At 35.8% G+C, this 22,914-nt stretch overlaps 1 protein-coding gene across 2 annotated transcripts in view; it reads right to left on the reverse strand.

Annotated features, from left to right (window-relative positions):
• Positions 1-22,914, reverse strand: part of EIPR1 (EARP complex and GARP complex interacting protein 1) — an 80,315-nt gene that overhangs the window by 22,649 nt on the left and 34,752 nt on the right. For both annotated transcript variants that reach the window (XM_042803632.1, XM_042803633.1), the window contains exons 4-5: positions 20,775-20,931; positions 4,176-4,275 (exon numbers count right to left, since the gene is read on the reverse strand). In XM_042803632.1, the coding sequence (XP_042659566.1) occupies positions 4,176-4,275; positions 20,775-20,931 (257 nt within the window). The remainder of the gene's footprint in view (positions 1-4,175; positions 4,276-20,774; positions 20,932-22,914) is intronic.

Below are 22,914 nucleotides of genomic sequence, written 5' to 3' on the forward strand. Positions count from 1 at the left end.
TGTAGGCAAGCAGAAATTTTAGCCTATGTAAAATTTTAAAGGCACATATATTTTCAGTTTTTCACCAACACTACACCTCCGTAGTTTCAAATGATCTTTTTCACAAATATGAAAAGTCCATGAAGAGTAGCATTTGGTTTACCTCTTGCCATTAAAATTAATACTGCCTATAATGCATATCTACTCAAAACTGAAGCAACTGAAATATGTTGACCAGTGCTGCACCAGTAAAATGAGTATCTCATTACTTCTATTACCTGAAACAAATATAGTGGACCAGATCCTACTTTTAGATCATGATGATGATGATGTCATTCAACTTGAACACTATCATGGTTTTGACAAAAAGGGAAAAAATAAAAACACACTGGCATTTCTGTTATCTTAATCCTAGGCTACAGATTTATTCAGTTGAAATAATGTAAACACACACAGAGGTACATGATTCTTTTTCACTTACTCTGTCTATAGAAACTGGAATATTTTGTAAAGACTCTTCCCCACTGAACAGTCCCTATAGAATATGTAAGTTTACTAGCTACTTAACGGCTTCGTCACTGTTTGCTAGAAGCAAATAGCATGCTAGGTGATAAGACATCACATGGCTAAGATATGCCAAAAATGGATCACTTTTTATCCTAATGAACAATTAACACAACGTTTCTTATTTAAATAATCTCCTTGCGTATCTGCATATAAAGCAAATGGGGAATTTCTGGCATGAATTTTCTACACAGCACCAACTGACACCTTGTATCATCAGCTATAACCTCCAAAGAAACTGTGAACAGTTTCCAGGAAACCTTTTTTTTTTTTTTTAAATACACATCACCTTTTTAATGCTGGTAAGAGGTATTTTTTGTTTGTTTGTTGGTTTTTTTTTCATAGGCTGTTCTACACCTGTTTTCAAGACCAAAAAAGCTCTTTTTATTAATACCCCAGAAAAGTATGTTTTTACACTCTGACCAAAAATCATTAAAATACAAATCATGTGCTTTTTAAGATTACAACATCTTTCACATTCAACAATCCCTTATAAACAGGATATGCATAGAAAGAAATCACTATTTCACCAACAGCTTATTGGCCTAAACACACTCCCTGTTCATGGTGATAACCAAATGGAAAATATATTTATTGCTTACCTCTACCAATGCTATCTATCTTCTAACCAACTTGTTTTCACAAATTTCTCTCTTACCTTCTAATTACTACAGCAGCAAAAGGTAGAGTGTTAATTTTCTTCCTTTGTTTTTGGCTTATTTCTTTTGTGTGGTTTGTTTTTTTTTTTTTTAAACAAGAAGCCATCTCAGTAATGAAACATTTATTTTTCCACGTTGCTCCTTGTAACTGTCAGTCCTACATAATTTTTTGTAAATATAAAATCGCTACAGAGCAACAGTTACTGTTTTTCAAACTCCTAACAGGGAGTTATTCTCTTTAAAAGGAGTTAATCTTCAAAGACTTCAGAAATACATAGAAGTCGATTCTACTCCTGAAAAAGCCAATGACACTGGACTTTATGTTGTCATCATTTTAATTGCTAGGAAGTATGAAGTAAGCATTTTAATGTGATACTCATGCTTTCGTCACAGTCTTGTTCAGTTGGACTCTGGTTAACTCAGGAACCCACAGACATGTATGAGACAAATTTGCTGCAGACAAAAATTCAACAGAAATGCAACAATACTAGCCATAGAAGAGATCCACCTGGCTTAAGATTTAGATGCCTGGATATATGTTTTCTGAGAGTCAAGTTTCCACGGACTTTCAGTATTAAACTTCACTTTGAAAGCAGTCACTGACTCAGTGATGAAGCAAATATCATCTGAGGGGGTAACTCAAAATTGCTGGAGCAGAAGACTGATAACAGTAAACAGTTATTTCCAGGTAAAATTTTAATCATAACCAACTCTAAATTAGAGTGAACTCACATGAGATACTAGATTATTTTAGATAGAAATACAGAGAATCGGTGAAATTCTATATCAGGTCTCCTGAGAGCCTGACTGTAAAATCTAAGCGATGCTCATAACTAAGGTTTTTAACAAATATTTCAAAATGCTCCTATCTGAAGATGTCAGTCATGGGTTGATATATCTACTTTCATCATCTTAGCTTCATTAAATGAAGCAGGTTTTTTTGATGGAGAATTTCACTTTTGTTTTTTCTTGTTTCCTTCTATTAAATATAAGCATATAACAAATGTCACAGGTTAAATCCCCTTAGTTCCTTTGTCATACACTTTGCCTTCTGGAGACCTTATTTTGCCATCAATACTTGATGCAGTACAGGCATATTTTAAAAGTAACAGAATAAAAGATATTCTAGGTAAGGAACATTAATTGAAATACTGAAGGGACCAGCAAGCTGAATGTTGTTTTGAGGACAGAAATACTGATTTCCAAAATCATGCTGAAACTACATAGTTTGTGAAGATTCTAGTCCTCTCCAAAATTATGCAGATCACAATTCAAGCAATGGAAGGAAAAGAAAATGGAAATCACTGTTATATTCACAAATATTTGTGTGATGGAGTGAGGAGGATAGTTTTGAGGAAGGGAATAGTAAAAGGAAGACACAACATGCAAAATTTTAGTAAATAAATCCCAAGCAAAATAAAATGGGGGGGGGGGGGGAAGAAAAAAAAAGAACTTGGCATTCATTACAAGACTCCCACACGTATTTATAGAGAGACTGCTAACACAATAGACAGCACCCCAAAAGAAATCATATTTCAGAGAGATTAGGAAGAAATTTGAGCGTTATGAAAAAGTGGTTGGGATGGTGAAAAAGCTAATTAACATTCAGAAGAAATTTAGCAAGAAAGGACAGAGCTGCCCAAAAAGAGAAAGGGAAAATTCTAAGTAGACTAGCAGTCCTAGCCCTTCAAAGAGACATGAAGCATGGAAGCAGCACCACCTCCAAAGGTAGTTTCTGAACAGGTTTAAAGAAGGCATTCAAAAGAAGTCTGTGTTATGCAGGCACTAGAAAAGAGAAACTGACTAATGTAGCAGTAATGCAAATCCAGTGGACACAATACTACAGACAAACTTCTGGAAGCAAGCCTTCAGAAACTCTCAGCATCAATTTGATCAAAACAAACACTTCTTTAAGAAGCCTTGGAAGGTAACATAACCCTGACTGCAGTTCCAGGTGAAAAAAAATCTGAAGTTTACTCATCTAGTGAAAGAACCCAAAGGGCCTAATTATGAACGTAAAGGACTAAGCTGTATTACATTACATTGATACTATGCAAAATCTAGCAAAACCGTAACAAATCAAGACTTCATCTGTTTGCAGAGAGTCAGATGGTCCACAGGGAAGAGTTTATGGACATGACTTGACTAAGTAACTGCCAGTTGAAAAATCTGATTCTGCAGCATTCAAGAAAAGAAACTAACCCAGAACCGAGGACTTCATTTGAGAAGTGACAACAGATCAACTTAATAATAATGTTCTTGACATAATCAGTTTCCATTTCTAAGAACAGACACTGACCTAAATGACTCTATACAGAAACATTCAAAGTTTTCTATATACAGTCTATATCATTACACATAAACAAGCAAGCTTTTTTGTTTGTCTGTAAGATGTGGCATACTCAGACAGATACCTATGTCAATGACACCTTTGTATATATGTTCCTGCATAAGAAGGGTTTAATGAGTGAAATAATCTGAATAGACAGTATAGTACTAAATTAAATTAATACTGAGAACTCAAAGCAGTACGTAGTATACAGAGAAATTTATATTATGCTTATACAATACAGCAAGGGTTTAAAATTAGAGGGTTGCATGGTATTAACCAACATGAGTTAACATACTATTATCTGAATTGAATAACCTTTGGCTTTACCATTCACCCATTTTTCCCTCATATACATTTATTAAATTAGTATTGCTTTATTTTAGATTATTCACTATAAAATCAGTAGGAAAGCAAGGGGAACTCTAGAAAAAGGAAAATATTTAATCACTAGCAGCAGATAAAAATACTACTCTTAAACACTTGTATTCAAGACAACTGATACTTCGTTTCCCCAACTCACATTCTATGCAACAAGATATTTCTGAAGGAGTAGTTAAAAGATTAGGAAATTCTAGGCTAGTGAATGCTGTTGTTTGTACTATGTTCAAGCATATCATGATTTGTTAAAAAAAAATTCTTACCACAGCTTTGGCTGAACTTTCCTGTAAATCCCACAATAATATGTTATTATCAGCCAGTGAAATAACCTTTTTACCGTCTCCCATTGGTTCCCACATCACACTGTAAAACATAAACAAAAAACCAACCTAACATTAAAAGCAATCGGAGTTTGTACTAGGAAGCCATTTTAACTCTGTGGATCTAATCTATTCCAAAACATATTAAACCATATTCATTATGGTTTCCTTCAGCTGAAATCTGTTCCATATTTTAAGTGCAAAATCTGCCATTAACTAGCAATCTTACAGTTTTTAGACATACTGGATGAACATTATTGCAGCAGCAGTTACTTAAAAGCTATGCGATTCCAAACTTACGCTTGCTTATTAAATCTTTTAGTCAGTGCTAATGTACACATCCTTTTCTTTTTCTTTTGAGCGCTCTTTGACATCCTGTCCAAATCTGTCAGGAAAAAGAATGTCATTCAGCTTCCCTAGATGCTAGCCTAGCGGTAAAAAAAGAGATTCTTGAAATCCTTATTCTGTCTGCATATTGAACCATACAGCGATCATGCAAAACAGTGATTATGTCATTGTGTAGTATTCTGCACACAGACACAGAAAAAAACGGAGACCTTGACGTACACTCACTTTTGAGTGCTTTAGCTTGAAACCTCAAAGTTCTTCATGTGCAATGTTGTGCATCCTTTTTGAAGAGACACCAGAAATGATCAGCCTCAGATCTTTGATGCAACCCTCTTTCAGTTCAGCAGTTGTCATCATGAGTCAACATATGCTTTTTACCTGTGATTCACCAGTTTTGCGCTATACATGAAGGAATGCAAGAAATCAGCCCTCATCTCTAGTTCTGCTATGGGAAGCAGCAGATTCAAGCCAGTCAATATGGGCAGCACAGCTAAGTAGATGAACTATAACCCGAATAAATTTGCTGGAGACAACACAGCAAGGTGAAAAGGATACTTGTCATTTGATATGAATAGGCTTCCATACCCAACACTTATCAAAGGAAGTTGTGCAACTTCCCAATCATCTCATGGCTGCAACACAATATAGCTGAAGGCAGAGATCACAACTTTTGTATCAATAGCTACATGGAGAAACTTTTCCCCAACTACAGGGAAAAAAAAAAAAAAAAAAAAAGTTACTCAAAGGCATTCTGGTCTCACTCTCAGTGTCTCAGTGCATATATGAAGTAACTCTTGAGGTCTATCAACAGGCCATCACTGGATATAAGTTTTCTAGTCTGCTTAGCTTTTTGCATGAATCAGTTCAGTATCTGCATTGAAGAGATGAAAGAAGGCTACATAAGCAGATGCAGCTTTGGGTAAGTGAGCCCAACATTAGGCAGCAACTAGCTATCTTCCTAATTTGGTGCTGCATACTATGCATGCACCTATTTTATCCCAAATTTTGCATTACTCCCACCTTCCTAAGACAATGGGTATGACCTGGCTTGTCCCCAGATCTAAGCCATGGAACCCCATCTAATTTTACAGCATAAAACACAAGGAAAAGAAAATAGGAAGTTGCAAGTAACAGAAACAAGTGATACAGTGTAATTTTTTCACACCATAAGTGAAACACAACCTCAGTTGTTCTCAGCTGATACTTTCCTCTCAAAATCCTTTTCACCTGTGAACACTTTCTTTGCTTACTACTCTGTCCTTTTAGTAAAACAAGCATTATACAGACAGATGACCGCACCCATTTGCTGTTACAGAAAATCTAGACTATGCAGAGAAAATAGAACTATACAAAAAGAGAAAATTAACACCAAGTAGATGAAAAAGCTGGAAATATAACTAAAAGGGTATGTTGGCTGACTTCTCACCCACTGAACTTTTCCCTGAGGCAACAGAGCAGATCAAAGAAAGGGCTAGCTTCTGCATCTATCTTCTGCTGGAACCATGACCTGCATCCTTACTATGTTGTCAATCCATGGAAATTAACTACTTATAAAAGTTCATTTGTAATGAGCTCTCTTATATTAGGACAAAACCCACTTCATTTAGCACATTAAGCCACCATCATGTTTTCAATGGTGTTTTGACAAGGACATGGGACCAGAACAATTCTATGATTTGCTTTAAATTGGGCTGTTTTGTCTGCAGTACTACCAATCTTCTTTTCAAAAGCATTTCTTGTTAAAGGTGTATGGTACAACTTGGGAAAACTTACAAGCAACTGAAAATGAGTGTTGATAATAAAAATGATGAAGCAGTTTCAATTACACATTCAACCATTATTTTCCCCATAATAATGAGAAGTAACCAACTGGCACTGGCATGGGTATTTCAGAATTTCATACAGATCTGCTGAACAGGTATATAAATTAGATCCTTCAGAGATTAAAACATTTTATGATCATATATAACAGGATAAAAGAAAAATAATGCATTGTAATCTGCATGTGATCACAGTTAACCTTCCACAATTCTGTTTTCCAAAGTGAAATTAAAAGACATCAGGATCATCACACAACTGAGTGGATAACTAAGAAATCTTAACAAATGTGACCAGAATCAACTTCATCATTTTTCTTACGTATTACCAAGAATATAACTGGCATTTGGTGTTGATATATTTTTTTAATTATAGATAATGAAATTGGTTTGAGCAATTAACTCTTAGAGTTCTTCCAGCCAGAGATCAATATTCTTTATGCCTGTTGATGTATTTGCACCTTTCCTGCACTGATCACTGAACTTTCAGTTATAAAAGCTATAATGGAAGCACTTTCTCTGATGTTTTCAAAGGTAGGAAGAAATTTCACATCTTTGAGTGTCACTGAGCTTCAAGGTAAAGAATTTTTATAGCTGAATACAGTGTGCTAATTAGAGCCAATTATAACCCAGCTGACATATCTTGGAATGAAAAGGTCTCTCCACATTCACTCTGTCCTTGTGAGATGCCCATTTTGCTTCTATTTAATTTATCTTTTATGAAAGTCCATTGTTTTATGGGTGTGGTTGTAGTGATCATTCAGATTTTATCATCTAAGTGAAGGTTACTCAAATCACTCTTTGTAACATGTTCAGCTGTATTCTGTAGTCATGACAATGTTAAACATTAAATACTATGGAGAAGGGAGGGGGGAAAACACTGGTGAGTGAAAAAAACCTGGCTTTCGAAGCAAGATACAAATTTTAGAAAAACTGAAGTTTTAATTTGGAACAATTTTCAGACACAGCAGAGGTGGTGATAATCTTTAAAAAGGAAAACAGATAAACCAGGAAATACCTCTGTCCTGAGTGTGCCAACAGTTGCTGATGCTTACAGTTTTTGGAAATAGACAAGATAATTGTCAAATTCGCAGCTGCCACTCAGAAACCGAGTGTCAACTCCACCACTGCTCTTTAGATAATCTATAAACAGCAGACAAGCAATTTTATTAGTTGCCTTTTACCCCACTGTTATCATCTGACTGCCGACACTTCAAAATTAGATTCTAGCTAGCAGTTTTTGGTAAAAAATTTAAATCCTACAGAGAATATTTTCCTAGTAAAGAAAAAAAAAAAGAAAATTTAAATATTCACTCAAATGCACACATGAAAGGACTCCATTAGCTGTGTTTTATGCTGAAAAGATAGTTAACACCATAATTTATTAACGTACTGATCTTTTACAAATGAACAATTCAAAGTTCTCCATTATAGACTAAAGAAGAATAAAGCAACATACAAATGCCTTCATGGATATGAACTGCAGTCAGCCACACTGTGTTGGACAAAGCAAGCATTAACTACTGCTTAACCATAACTACAGAAGTGACAACTTCTATAATTTTTTTATTTCTAGAAGTGGAAAAATTTTGCTAGACTTAAAATTCTCATGCACTGCAAAATGGAAAATACCCCCAAACATTTGGTAACTCAGCAGAACATCCTGCAGCCATCAGAAAAATTAATGCATTATGGACTCAAATATCCCGCCTTCTTTGAAGTACATTGATTAAAAATTAAAGGCATCTGCTAATCAGGTGATTAGGACATTATTCTAAGAGGAAGGAGATCAGACAGAGGACAACCTGGAACCCACAGTTCTCACTTCTTACCCAAGTGCTCTACAGAGTGGTCACATTTCTGATTTAACGCAGTTTTGGCTATTTTGTAGTCTATTGAAGTCCACACTGCAGGAAACACTTGTAAGTTATGTTTTGGCTCAAAATTCTCAGTCACTGAGATATATTTTGGTGTCTAACCCCTCAAGACACAGTAAAACAAGAACCATAAGTCCCTAAAAAACCTGAAAGATAAGGTGAATTTATTTTAGGTGTCTTTTTAGCTAAGAGTCTGCTGAGAAAAATGAGAAATTAAGTTAAATATTATATTGGACAAGAACACCAAAGACAGCTGGGCTTTATTCTGGATTTTTCATTATTTTTACATTCAGAAAAATAAAACCGCTGTACAAATGAATACAATAGAATTCATTGTGTCCTTGTGAGATGCCACAGAAAAAGCACTTGCATCTAAATTGTTTTTAATTTTTTTTCCCTTGAATTATCATATTACAGCGTTGGCAACCCCATAAAGTCTTTTTGAAAAAATCATAAAGCAGAACCCAAAATAATAAAGGGTCATCCTTGATATTTACTTCACTGCATCCCCTTGTCTACTGCAGTTGCAATTAAACACACTTATAGTAATAAAAAAGAACTGTGACTCTTGCTTTATAGGCCCAATTAACCTCAGCATTGAAAAGGTGTTTATGCACATTGAAACATAATAGAGACAGGCTGAATCCTAGGAGTACACAATGTAACAGAAAACATGGTAGTGAATTTCTTACAAGAAAGCAAGATACAGGACTTACTGATTTTAAGTAGAATTTCCTAAATATCCATTTTCTAGAAACAACTGTTAAATTCCTTTTGAGCTATTCATGATTTAAAGTGATGACCAACAGGTGAACAACTCCATAGTTCATTAACAACCTCAGACTTCTGTCTGGTTGGCCATGGGTTTACATATTAATAATGCTTGAAACAACAAAGCAAAATCATGCAAATTATACAGACTCTACATAAGAGCTGACAAAAGCTGTCACTGTTAACATTTCAAGTCATGAAATGGGAATTAAAATCTTTAGTCTGTAGTTTAACCAACTTACCTACATTCTGTATAGACTTGCAGCACAATAAGAGTAATTACTGGTGTATGCAAAGCAGGAACAAGCTATGCAACCAAATGGGTGAGACGTACTTGATAGAAAGGAGCCGTGACTAACCATTTTCAGACTTAAGACCTCAGTTAACCATGCTCTACTGTGTGTATTTTATTGCTTCAAAACCCAGGAAGTTCTATACATGGACAGTTCTTGTAGAGCGTATGGTGAGAGTTCTTACAAGTGTAACCTATGGTTCTTCAGATTGTAGTAACCTAAGAAATCCTAAATTTCTTCCCATGGACTTGTAGATGAAGTCGATGCTTTCTTCTGTGTTCGGAGACAGTCCGTATGAAAATCCCACAGAGGAAGAAACTCATGGGTAGCACTAACTGGAATCCATGTTATGAAGTAGTTTTGTAGCACAGTCTTATCAAGGTCATGGGGGTTCTTCATGTTCATTTGGTATTGCAGACAAGTCCTTACAGTTGATTGACAATATTAGGAAGGCTAAGTTTGCCTGCTTATTGTCACATGTATTTATTCCAGACAGATGAGGAATATTAGATCATCTCTCCAGAAAAAGTTTGGCTTTCAAAAGATATAAAAGGTATACTGGACTTTTTAGGAGGCTGCCTTCTCCTCAAAGGTCTGACTCTTACGAGCATATCCAGCATATTACCTGGATTTTTTCTCAACTTCATGCTTGTTGAGATAGACTGTTTTTGAGCTTGGATCCTTGAACATTACACAGCTTTCATGGACACCTCTTCCCTCTAGGTTCCTATCACATGGGACTTATTAAAGCAGATCCCTGAAGAGGCCAAAATCTGTCTTCCTGAAGTTAGGGTTGTGAGCTTGGTTTCTGCCCTGCTCCTTCCTCTCAGGATCCTAAATCCCACCATGCCCTGGTCATTGCAACCAAGACTGCCTTTGACCTTCCCATCCACAACCAGGTCTTCCTTTTTTAGAAGTATGAGGTCCAGCAGAGTATCTCTCCTCCTCAGCTCCTGTCACATAGGTCAAGAATTTAGTAATGCTCTCCAGGAACTCCCTAGATTGCTTATGCCCTGCTGTGTTGTCCCTCCAGCAGATATTGGGGTGGTTAAAGTCTCCCATGAGGACCAGGCCCTGCAAATATAAAGCTCCTTCTAGATGTCTGAAGTAGATCTCTAATCATTCTTCCTGATGAGGTAGCCTACTGTGCCACCCGTAATGGTTTGCTCTTCAATTCTTACTCACAGGCTCTCATTTGGCTCATCAGCCACCTCCAGGTAGAGCTCCATGAACTCCATCAGCTTTCTCACAAAGAGGACACCCTCCTCCTCATCATCCCAGCCTGTCCTTCCCAAAGAACCTCTGTATTCTTCTCAGTTTTGTCTGCAGCTACTTTGTCTATCCAACCTGAGTAACAGACAAATGAATTATCAAATAAAGACAACACATTTCCTAGTCTTTTAACTGCTGTCAGGGTACAAGAAGAAACTGTAATCCCCAGCTTCTCCTATTCTGGTGATTTCCATTAGATTGGAAGTTACAGCACTGCTTTGGTTTGATCAGAGCAGTACTGTAAAAAACTAATGTGTCTTATTAAGATTTAAAAATGCACAGTCACAAGATATTTCTGTAATATCTATACTATATGAAAGATATCTTACCAACAGATCTCCCAGTAATTTTTTGTTTGTTTCTGGGTGTTTTTTTGAGGTTTTTAAAAATGGAATCTCGGAATCTCTTTTGGAAGAGTGTTTTTTGGGCGGGGGGGTATAGGGGGATGTTAATTAAAAAGCTTATGCATTGTTTCTGAAATTCTATGAAGCATCACATACAGTCTAAATAAAATAGATTAAGAAAGTTTGTATTTCCTCAAAGTAATGAATAGTGGATTATTTAAAACAAGTATACCTAGATATTACGGCAGAAGCACTTGCAAGTAATACTCTGAGGCAAGTATGTAAAACCCTTTTAACTTCATTATGTTTCATCCATGCCTTCACATACTGCTCATGCTAAATACATGTCTACATATAGGACAGCTCTTGTAAAAGTTACACTGAGTTTCTGTCACATTACCATGATGAATATTTTACAGTAGTATTTTAATTATCCTACTGTTACTGATGGCTGAAATATCTGAGGACTCAATGGCTATTTTAAAACATTTTGGAAGGGTTTTTTTTTTTCTTTTTGCAAGTGTTTTAGAACAAGTTTATGTGAGATAGGTGTGCTGAGACAGCAGAACGCATTATAGCTGTAGGGTTTTTTTGGTAACATATCTACAATAGCAAAAGGTCTAGAGTATATGCAGTTAAATTACTGTAGGAATACAGTGTTTTGGCAGCATAGTTTATGGTACCTGTTGAACTCTATATCCTATGCCAGAAAAATCACTTTACTAAACAGAAAGCTCTGTACCTGCTTGTAAGTTTTGCAGATATTATTACACAAATATTTTTAACAGTTTTAGGAACAACTTACTGAGGAGCTGAAATGTATTTATTAATACAAAAAAGAATCAATTGACAGCGTGCTTTGGACAAGAAACATGGCCAAAGAGTCAAGTAAGAAACACTTGAAAACATATGTACAGTTTAAAGATCTACATGAGTATTAAAAGTAGTTTTCACCTTCTATCTTTAACATCAACAGGAAAAATGCTTCAAAGTTAGGAGTAATATATTCCACGTAAGCAGACACTGACGACAGATTACCATCACCCACAGTTAACTGCCACATACAATGAACAGCACATGCTGAAGAATGGAACCCCCTGGCACGTATATGAGTTTCTTCAATGAAATTGGAGAGGGAGAGAAACTGTGTAAATCTAGGATTCATTTCCAAAGCACATGGACAGAAGTCACATAACCTCTGTCATTCTACAACATACTGCTCGTAAAGCAGCTGCTGCCATGGACACCACTTCCATTCTGTTGCTTGAATAGGGCTTAAAAAAAAACAAAACAAAACAAAAGACTCAAAGTGACTATTACGGATATGTGACACGTTATGAAAGAAACATATAACCAGATTGTCTATCTAAGATCAGTAAGGTGGTCAGCCTAAGAAAAACTTCTTAGTAGTATGAATGTCTGTCAGGAAAGCACACAGGGAACTGTCAGATAGAAGTCCTGTCCAGCCTCTGGAGGCCACAAGACGCTAATAGTTTTTTCCACATACTAATGTAAAGATTAAGGGCTGAAACAATCTTATTTGTGAAACACCTGGAGTAGGCAAAAGCAATCTCTGCAGACTTATTAAGGAAATGCGTATCTACTTTTGGAGGTGGAGGGGACGGGACAATTTCAGTATTTTCATATGGCATTTTTCAAAAGATGGTAACATGGATATAGCATATTCTTGATAATTTATTGCTACTTGTAACAAACAGACATGAGTATCGTCAGGGGGGGAGGAGGGAAACCAACAAACCAGAATATTCCTCCAAGCATATTTCTCCAACAGTTTGAAACACGTGCCCAAAAAGAAAATTGGGACTGCCTAGGATCTGCATTGATAGTTGAAGAAAATCACCACTCCTTCTGTTCAAAAGAACAGCAAAACCAAGAATGATAAAGGCTTATACAGGCCTGCCTGGCACAGATGTATCCTCTAAAACCCCTAATGCAGTTACTGTGGATACTGGGGGAATTTGAGGTGAATAGACTGCAAAAAGTGGCTGGGACTCTAGCTAGCATGGTCTCACTAAACCTCTCCATCATTGCTGCCTGAGGCTGCACTCTGGGCTGGATGGACTGTTGGAGGCTGCAGGGCACCCCTTAAGTTATCACATGTATTTTACCAAATAGATGAACTTAATCACAAAATGTACAAGGATCAATTTTTTCATCCAACAGACATTTCAAAGCCCTGAATTTTTAACTGTGTAAGCAAGTGTCACCAATATTACTTCATCTATAATCATCCCAGAATATTGTGCTAGAAAGAATTCTACTCTGAGGAACAAACATTCTAAATACTAAATGCTTACTATGGTTTTGGAGAGCAAACTGGAGGCCATGATCAAGGAAACAGGGATACATGTTCAAAGCTAGTTCCTCGTGAACATTTAACATTCTCCTGCAAAACTAATTTTTTTTCCACAGTTCTGCAGTATCACTTTTTTAACATTTCCCACTAACATTTTAAGCAATTCAATAAAAACTGAAAACAAAACCAGCTGGTATCTATTTAACCTGAAAAATGGGTTGAAGCAGACTGCAACCCTATTTTTTTTTAGTGCTAAGAATAGCTAAAGTGGCATTATAAATAGGGAAAAAGACCTTTTAAAAATAGCTCAGTTTTCTTTCAATGGGGAAAAAATCTCAGCTAATTTGGTAGTAAAACTAGGGAATATGACAGCACGGTGAGAACAGAAGCAAAAAACTACTTTCAAGTTGGGAAAGAACTGAAATAGTACTCTACAAACCTATTATTTTTTACTTGTAGAGCAACACAATTTCTGTACTATTTTCTGTATCGTGATTTATGAATCGAGGATAAACACAAACAACCACAAAGACTTCAACAAAACTAATTTTCATTTTAAGCATATGAAATCTGTTGAAGTTATCAGAAATGATAAGTTAGCTGAATACATAGAGCAAGTTCACATACATGAAATACAGCATCTTTTTCCCTTAGTATTTGCTTCAATATCGACTTCACTTTCATGAAGTTTCTCTCAGCCAGAGTCAAATAAATTCTGATCAAAAATTAACATAATAAACTGAGTACATAACACAGTGTTTTATCATTTCAATACCCAATTAATGAATCACAATAATTCCCTAGTATATGCGATTATATTGATAGCTTAGTTTTAAACTTGCACAATACTAACCACTCAAAATTACCAAAAACAATCAAGGGAATGAAAGAGACACATGAGCATTATAAATTACTCTACTGGTTCCAGACACATTTTAGAAGATGATAAAAGGGGAAAATGAGAGAGAAAATGTGAGACATAAAACAAATGGTTGAAAATTTGGATTTATATATGATACGTGGATTTATTTACAATAAAAGATAATCAAAGATTCAAGAGAACAAAAGCCTGTAAACAATTCAGAATATCACACAGAAGTAATAAGGCAGAAGGGAGGGAAGTAGAACATAAGATACAGTTAAAATTTTTACCCTTTTAGAATGGATCAGAATATAAATGAGTGACAGTACTGATAAGCAGCTGTAAGCTACATTCCCAGCGAATACACTTGTCATATAGTAAGTTTTTCCAAAAATCTTTCTCCATATCTCATCTTTCTAACAGAGGTGACTGATGGAGAATGTAAATGAGCAGAATGAACCAGGTGTGGACGAATTATTCTTAAATGCTGATAGTATTTTGAATCTGCCTTTAATTAATCCGCTTCATTGATACGTTTCTCCTGATGGCTCTGAAATTTTGTGCATTATGTTAAGAAAATTAAAGCCCACAATACAATTAGTATCAGCTGAGCAGCTGTTAAAAAAAAAAAAAAAAATACCCCCTGGAGTTCAGTTTATACCCAAGCCCATGCAACTGTCACTCCTGATACTCTCAAAGAAACCTATATACAAGTATCAGAGGGATCTCCTTCCTCACAATTACATTTCGGGTACTAGGACATATGAAGTGTTAAAATAAGAGAAAGTGTACATACCAAAAAAGGTTATGATTGCATTTATCACACACCTTTGCTATAATGCATATATAGCAGTTAATATACCATACATTCAAGACCATATAATCATCCCAAAAGAAATGTTACTTTCAGGTTTAAATTCTTCAGATATAGACCATTAAATTGTTTTGGAGATTTGTGGGGTTTTGTTTGTTTTTTGGTTGTTTTTTTTGTTTGTTTGTTTTGGGGCTTTTTGTTTGTTGTTTTTTTAAATGAAACACTAAGGCAGAATTTTAACATATATAAATCCTGATGCCTAACAGAGGGGTACTACAGAAGAGTTAACATTACCAACATCATGACAGAAAAATAAATTGTTACCTGAAAGCAATGTGCAAGTGTTAGAGCTATTAAAAACACCATTTTCACTTTTGAGTTTCAGATTCTCTTACTTGCCTTTTTTTATTTGAGACAATGTTTTGTGGTTTTTTGTTTGGTGTTGTTTTTTCTTTTTAAAGGCCAAAACTAATAAGTAAAACACTTCTGGAATGCACTTACTCACCTGTCTTCAGGACATCAATTACAAATGTGTTAAACTTTCATCAGGTGACTGTGTTCATTAATGGAATTAACATGATGAAACTGAGGCAATATGTCATGTTTAGTATCTTATGTATCTTAGATAAAGTAAACTTCCATTCAAGTTTAAAGGACTGTTGTAGCAAATTTGTACTTCTGTAGAAAGCCAGCCCTAATGAGGTTGCTCCATGCTGTGCGATCACACAACCAAGGAAGAGATGGTATTTCTCAGTACTCTATCTGGAGACCTTAAATGAAATACCAAATAAAATGTAATTACTTAAAAAGTCTGTGGGAACAGCTCATTTATAGTAACTTTCCCTTTTGTGAATTCAAAATTCTAGTTTAATATTTTAGTGAGAAACATTCCACAATTCTTGAAACATCTGTGACTTTTTGAAAAAAACTGTAATTTGTCTTCCTCTCTAATTTTTTAGATGTGGTAATATTTGCAAGTCCATATTTAGGACTGATTGAGTGGGATACACTAAAAAAAAAATCAACTTCAGCAAGTAGAGAAGCTTAAAGAAGTAATCTATCATTATTCCTAACATATTCATCCCTTTCTAACTTTTTTAGCAGCTGACTATTGTTTTCTATATAAAACATGAATTCTTCACTCCTCACCTTTCAGGCCTCCACAACTGAGCTGTCACTTTTCTTGTCTCTGTAATCTCCATTCCTTTTCCCTTTACAGTTGTACCCACGTTGTCCGTTTAACACTTTCCCCTTATTTATTTTGCTCTTATTTTATTCCAAATTTACTCCATAGATGACTATCCATCTTATTTCACTCGTTCCCCCTCTCTTTTGAGGCTCTTACCTTGCTACTGACCAGCATCCACCCTATTTCACACTTGCCAAATTTGGAAAACGAGAAGTATGTTAAGCAGATATAGGCAAGCCTGCTTCCAGCAGATGCCAGAGGAGAAACTCCAGCTTTGCACATTTACTTCTGACAAAAGAAAAAGTTCCTGCTGAGTTCCAGATTCAAGATTTCACAAATGACACCTCCTCTCATGGCCTGTAGTATCCTCCTTCTCTGAGGACTACCCTGTCATGTCTAATATCAAAAAAGTCTGTAGGAAAACTGAGGAAGAAGTAGAACAGTAGTTTACTCCTAAAACATAAGTCTTCAGGATTTTAACAGGGAGTTTTCAGGATTCCTCCAAGCTGCACTCAGAGGAGTAATCAAAATCTCATTAACTGCTGTCCTGTTTCCTTGGCCTCTCCTATCCAGACTGTACCTTGGACTGCTTCTTGCAAGATATCCAAAGGCAAGTTCCTTTAATTACTGAATCTTAAAAAATTGCATAGAGCAACATAATTGTAGTTATATATGTGCAACACTGTGTGAATACATGTATCTACAAAATTAATTTAAGATTAAAAAGACTTCTCTATAAGCAGACAAATCCCCATGTATCTCCGGGGTTTTCCACCCAAAGTAATTCACTTGGGAATTTTGCACTTGAAATCTTTGCATTTTGGCTCACATGAGGAACAGTAAGTAAAAGACTGGAAAAAGTCTTAGGCTTGAACCAAACAGAGCAATCAACAGGCCTGTATGTTTGCCTAATTTAGGTATGTGCTTAATTTTTTGAACTTTCTCTATGCCATAACAAGGCTAAGTAAAAATTCTAACAGGTTCCAGATTCAAAGCTTAGAGGCATTAAACAATCTCAGTAATGGAATGCAAATAGTTCTGCTTAATCTTTAAACACGAAATACAGGTAAAACAGAACTGCAGAAAAGTGTATATCTTTTTCACTTGCCTGTAATGTCTTGGAGATCATATTTTTGTCAAAGGTTTTGTCAAGACTAGAAAAATATTTCAAAAGATCTTGAGCAGGAGGGGCATAGTGTTCAGACATGCGAAGAAAGTTTTGGATTTTAGACACAACCAACTGGAAGTGCTCTTCCAGTCTTGGTTCACAGAAGAGAACTGACATTAAATATGTGCCTGTTAGTTTTTAATAAGAACTTTCAGAGACATTTGAGCACAGCATCTCATAAAGGAGATGAGATAAAGTTAAGGAAACACAGGATCAGTTCTTCTTAATGTCAGTAAACAATTGAGCAAAACCAATACCTGACACAATAGACCTGGAAAAAAAATCCCCCCCTTGCATTACCTAGTACATGATACTAGAAATAGAAAAATCACTGCAGTAATTTTTCAACTATCAAGGTTTCTTAATGGAAGAGAAAAAACAATGCAAGAAAATAAACCTTAAAGAAAAGAAGTTAAGAAATAAAGCAGGGCAGGGAACACATGAATAAGCAAATAAAGCCCTGAGACAGGCAGTGGATGCAAGAGTACACACCCAGTTGCATTTTCAAGATAGTTTTGCTTTTTCCCTTTTAATTATAGTCAACTCTCAATTATTTATGAGTTGTAACCTAGATCCATGAATACTGTGAAGCAGCTGTGCTATGGATGCCGAGACACACAAAATACCTCCCTGTGAGTTACTAGTTGGAATCACAGAAGTTCACACTAGGTGCCACAAAGGCTGATATCAACATTACATCCTGCATCGCTAAATTGTGGGGTCAGCTATGGCACTCCTCCCTGCCTAGCGTCTGAAGATGTAATAAAGGCCCAGTTCATATTTTCACTTTTTTTTTTTTTTAAGCATGTATTTTAGCTAATCATTTTCAAAATTAACATTATAAAATTAAGTCTTTATCAAATCTAAAATGTAAAATTTCAAAAGCTATCATGACTTAAGAACCTTTCCACCCTTGATGACGGTAGTGGTTGTGGTACGTTGCTCTACTGCGCTCTGTGGGTTAAACCATATCCTTAAAGTGCACCTGGTCATATGGAACACCTGTGCTCGGCATTCAGCCTGTGTTTTGTGAAGAAAATGTACAGGAGTATGCTCTAATGGCAAGGCAAGTGACAGAGCCAGAATAAGCGTTGCCCTTCTTACTGTGAGTGTAGGATGCCAGACCACCACTGATCTCGTACAAAGCGATTGCGTACACCAGAATGTTGGTCTTGCATTGAAGTTTGAGCAGTATTTACACTTTGTATTGAGGAAAACTGCTTTTCTCATTTATGGTTGGTTCTAACAACAATTGTACCATGTCTAAACTAGTTTCATATTTTTCTAAACATCTGAAATGTGTAACAGAAAGGAATATTTAAGGTGCTAATCAACGCACCACTCAGTGGGGCATGGCCTGTTAAGGGACACACATTTGGCACAAGATGTTTATTTTACTCATTTATGTGAGCTGTTTCCACTATGATTGAGTCAGGAATAGAAAAGCCTGCTCTTGAACAAGATCCTCTACCTCAGTTGTGCTTGCTTGAGACAATGTGAAGGGTACTAATGCCAAGTATTCCGTTTCTACCTTTTACCTCTTTCTAACACAAGACATTTTCGAATCTTTACAGGTGTATATATATACACATACATAAATAATGGGTATTAAATGGCAGCAGATATTTGTGATAACTAGTAGCGAATAAAGTCAGACAACAGGAAATAGAAAAATGAACATGACCTTACTACAAGCTATATTAGAGGAAAAAAGATTTTTGGCATTCACATAAATTCACATCCTGATATGAAGCAGTGACATGTCCCCTATTCCTCCTCTGGTGATCAGGTTACCATGCAGAGTTCGGGAATCCCAGCATCAGATAGAAACATATTATGGAAAATTTAAAAGACAACAAGTACAAATCTTAAGGGATAAAAAGATAAAGATTAAAATAAACAAAAAAAAAAGAAATTCCCAACTATATTGGAAACAAATTATCAAAAAGGTTTCAACAACAAAAAGGGAATTAAGATTAACAACGAGTTATAAAGAGAAGTATTCATATGAAAATGAATAGCAAAGAATTAAAAGACACTACTGTGAAGAAATTTAACATTCAGGAAGCCGAGACTTTAGAACAACGTAGCCTAAACAACACACTCAGAATACAGTGATATGTCCAATCTTGTCCAAGAGCCACTTAATAAATATTATCTTATATTCACTTTTTTTTTTGTAGGTGAAATTTATTCTACAATGCTCAAACTATAAGTTAGTGGCTAGAAATAGATGCTTAAAACTTATGGTACAATGTATGACAATTAAAAAAATCAACTGAATTAACTATGACTTCTAAAGTCTACCTTTTTTTGTGGCTAGCTGATGAATAGAAATTTTCATGCAGCCAGATTTTGAAAAGGAACTAAGACTCATTTTAAGTAGTGTTCGCTTTTGATATAATTTAAAATTACTCCTACTAGAATATATTTAAGTATAATGAGATTATGATGGATACCTTACACAGCAGATATCTGAATACAGAAACCAAAGGGGCCCTTTCCACTCTCATGTAAGACAGCAACATCCAATACTGATGTTGCATTATTCTTGTTTGGTTTCATTTCAGAATTGTCACATTTCGTTTACAAAAATCTGCTGTGCTGTTTCACATTTTTTTTCTTAAAATTCTCTTATTATTGCAAAAGGGACTGTAAAATTTGCATAATCACCTCCTACTCTGTATTCTTTCTGACAGACAGACATTCCTGGGACTACAGCAGAACATATTCTTATGGTTTCAACTTTTCCTGCCTATGGAAGACGGTCAAGTGGTCCCAAATTACATGAAACAACATTGTAATTGGTAAAATCTGGACTGAGTGTATTAACATTTCTTTGTCCGGTACCTGTTTAGGAAGCAGTGGGAACATATCATATACATACCTATAAAGCAAAGAACTTGCAAATATAAAATGGACAAATTTAACTTTCTTTTAAGTAACAGAAAGAAATGGGAAACAAACCTCCGTAATGCCCTCTGCAGAACTGCAGCTCTCCTTGTCTTTTTAAGCAACAGAAAAGGGTAGTTAACCAGGCACCACATAATATACTGAATTCTTATCCTTAACAAACAATAAATTACTTGCACTTATGCCAAATCAGTTGAGTGAAGACTGAAAAACAAAGACTGAAGTGCATCATCAAATTTATATTCCATAAAAAGATTGAAATGCTAAGTATTGTACCTTTGTGCAACAAAGGTTTTAGATGGGGGCAGGTGGGGATAAACACATTAAAACAGTACACAGGCTGTTACTCCATATGCGTTTGCAGGACTATAATAAATGTTTTTAATCTATGAAACATCTGGGACTAAAAATCCAATTTGTACCTTTTTTTTTCTTTTGAAGATGGAATAGTTTTAAAGTGTATAGCATAGCTTCTACAATATAAATCTGCACAAGACTAACAGCACAGGTCTATCCTTTAGGTTTTTTCTAGGAGTATAAAATATGCAGAATCCTACCAGGCCATATTGCCATGGGCTGTGTTGTCAAGGTGACAGAGTAGCTCCAGGGTTTGAGTGTTGCTTGATGAATCATCAGGGGATTCATGACTGCCTGATTCCAATTCCTTCGGCATCCTCCAAACAGCAGCACATGTCATGACTTTACTGTCTGAAGCTAAGCAACAGAGAATAATGTCAACAGATCATTGTATGGAGACATATTTTGTATACAGTGCATCAACATTTACACAAATCTATAAGCAATGCACATCTGCTGTTTAAAATATTTAAAAATATTATACCAAGATGAATTCAAAGAATGCAGAATGTGGATACAGACACAGACCTCAAGTTAGCAGTGAAGTTGCTGCAAAACTCCTAATTAGCACACATTTAATGTGCTTTTCCCTGTTAAAAGGCAAAAGTCAGTGCTCATGAAAATACAACTCTTTGGAAGGCAAGTTTTCCAAGGCTCATTCCCCATATTGATGTTAATGAAAATGAACCACAATTTACATTGCTCAATTCCTAAGGATTTAGACATTGTTTTAACATTTTCCTTTTAAGGGCTATCTTCAGTTGAATCTATAGCATTATGTCATATCCTTTATTACCAATAACTATTTTTTTTGCAAAATTAAGTTTTCCATTGAAGTACACTCCTTTAATTCTAGCAAATAAAAAACAGCTGCCAAAAGACGAACTGAACTTACAAGCATATAGCAAAACATTACAATGTATGATGAACAAGCCAACTGTAGATTGAGGAGAAAATACCATATGGTTTATGCACATATGGCATAGCCCATCACCCAATATAGCGATTTGTAGCAGTGCAGAATGGGAGGAGACCAGAGCAGCACTGCATATGTTCATGTTGTTCGGGCCACTGGTCCAGGGTTCACAGAAGATGAAAAGGTCAGTATTATCCACTACAGCGGGAACAAAGAAACCAGCCACAGCTACGTTAAGCAAAAGCAGAGGGAGCAACTACCTGCTGGAGGATGTGTTAAACGAGAAGTCCAGAGGATAAGCAGCAATGAACGACATGTTTTTCTGTTCTGAGGTCATTTAGCATCTCACAGTTCTGTCACCAAGTACATTTTAGCTGATTTTAGTGCAGAGTGCCTGATTACAGAGCCATGAGCAGACGTGACCAACTTACATCAGTGGAAAGAAAAACAGGAACAATTGTAATGAGTGTTTTCAAGAGGAAGGACAGTAACTCTGAAAAAGGCCCTCTTAGGCTAAAATGACATTCATGGAGCAGGAGGGAAGTCTCTGTTACGAAAGTCACCAATCTAGATATTCTGTATGTAAAAAATGCACCCAAACAACAAAGAATGAGACAAAAAGCAATTGATACATGATGATACATAGTAAATAAGTGCAAAATGCAAGAATGCAGACATGTTTAAAAAGTAGCCCTAGGAAATATAAACCATAGGTGGTTAGGTCAAACCAGTAGGAGAAAAAAGGGCATTCCTGTGAGAAGGAAACAGGGGTAGGAGGGGGACTTTGAATTCATGCAGAGAATTCAGAACACACACGCACTGGATATTTGATAGATTGTACTAAATATAAGTATGATGCACATAACTGTCCTACAGTAATTTGGCACATACAAGTTGAATACAGTAACAGAAGACCGTACATCTGATTATCATGAATAATCCCTCATTTATTAACACTTAATATAACTTTTACTAATTGTAGTGCCTGCTAAATAAACAGTTATTTCCAAACCATTTGAGGCAAATTCTTCACTCTAAATCCATGTGCCACTGAACGAAGAGGAGGAAGCAGGAGCAGATGGCTACCTTTCTTTAACAAAGGGCAAATCAACGCACAGCATGCATTATATGCCATAGAAATAATAAATAACCTAAACTGAAAGTGCAATATAGTTCAAGAAGGTGAGATTTATCGAATGTTTCATCTTGATACTCAATATGTGACAGAACACGAAAGAACACCACAGAGAAGTTGATTAAGATTATAATTACTGAAAAGTCTGTACCATGCTTATAGTTTTAGCTTTTCCACTATCATCAAGATCTACGCAGAGAACCACAAAAGCAAATCATGGAAAACAAACTACACGTTTCCCAAGCCATCTATCCTCTCATCACAGCACCACAAGTCTTAAGACAGCCTT

Source organism: Tyto alba, unplaced genomic scaffold (assembly GCF_018691265.1).
Source record: "Tyto alba isolate M040663 unplaced genomic scaffold, T.alba_DEE_v4.0 Super-Scaffold_40, whole genome shotgun sequence".
Lineage (NCBI taxonomy): Eukaryota > Metazoa > Chordata > Aves > Strigiformes > Tytonidae > Tyto > Tyto alba.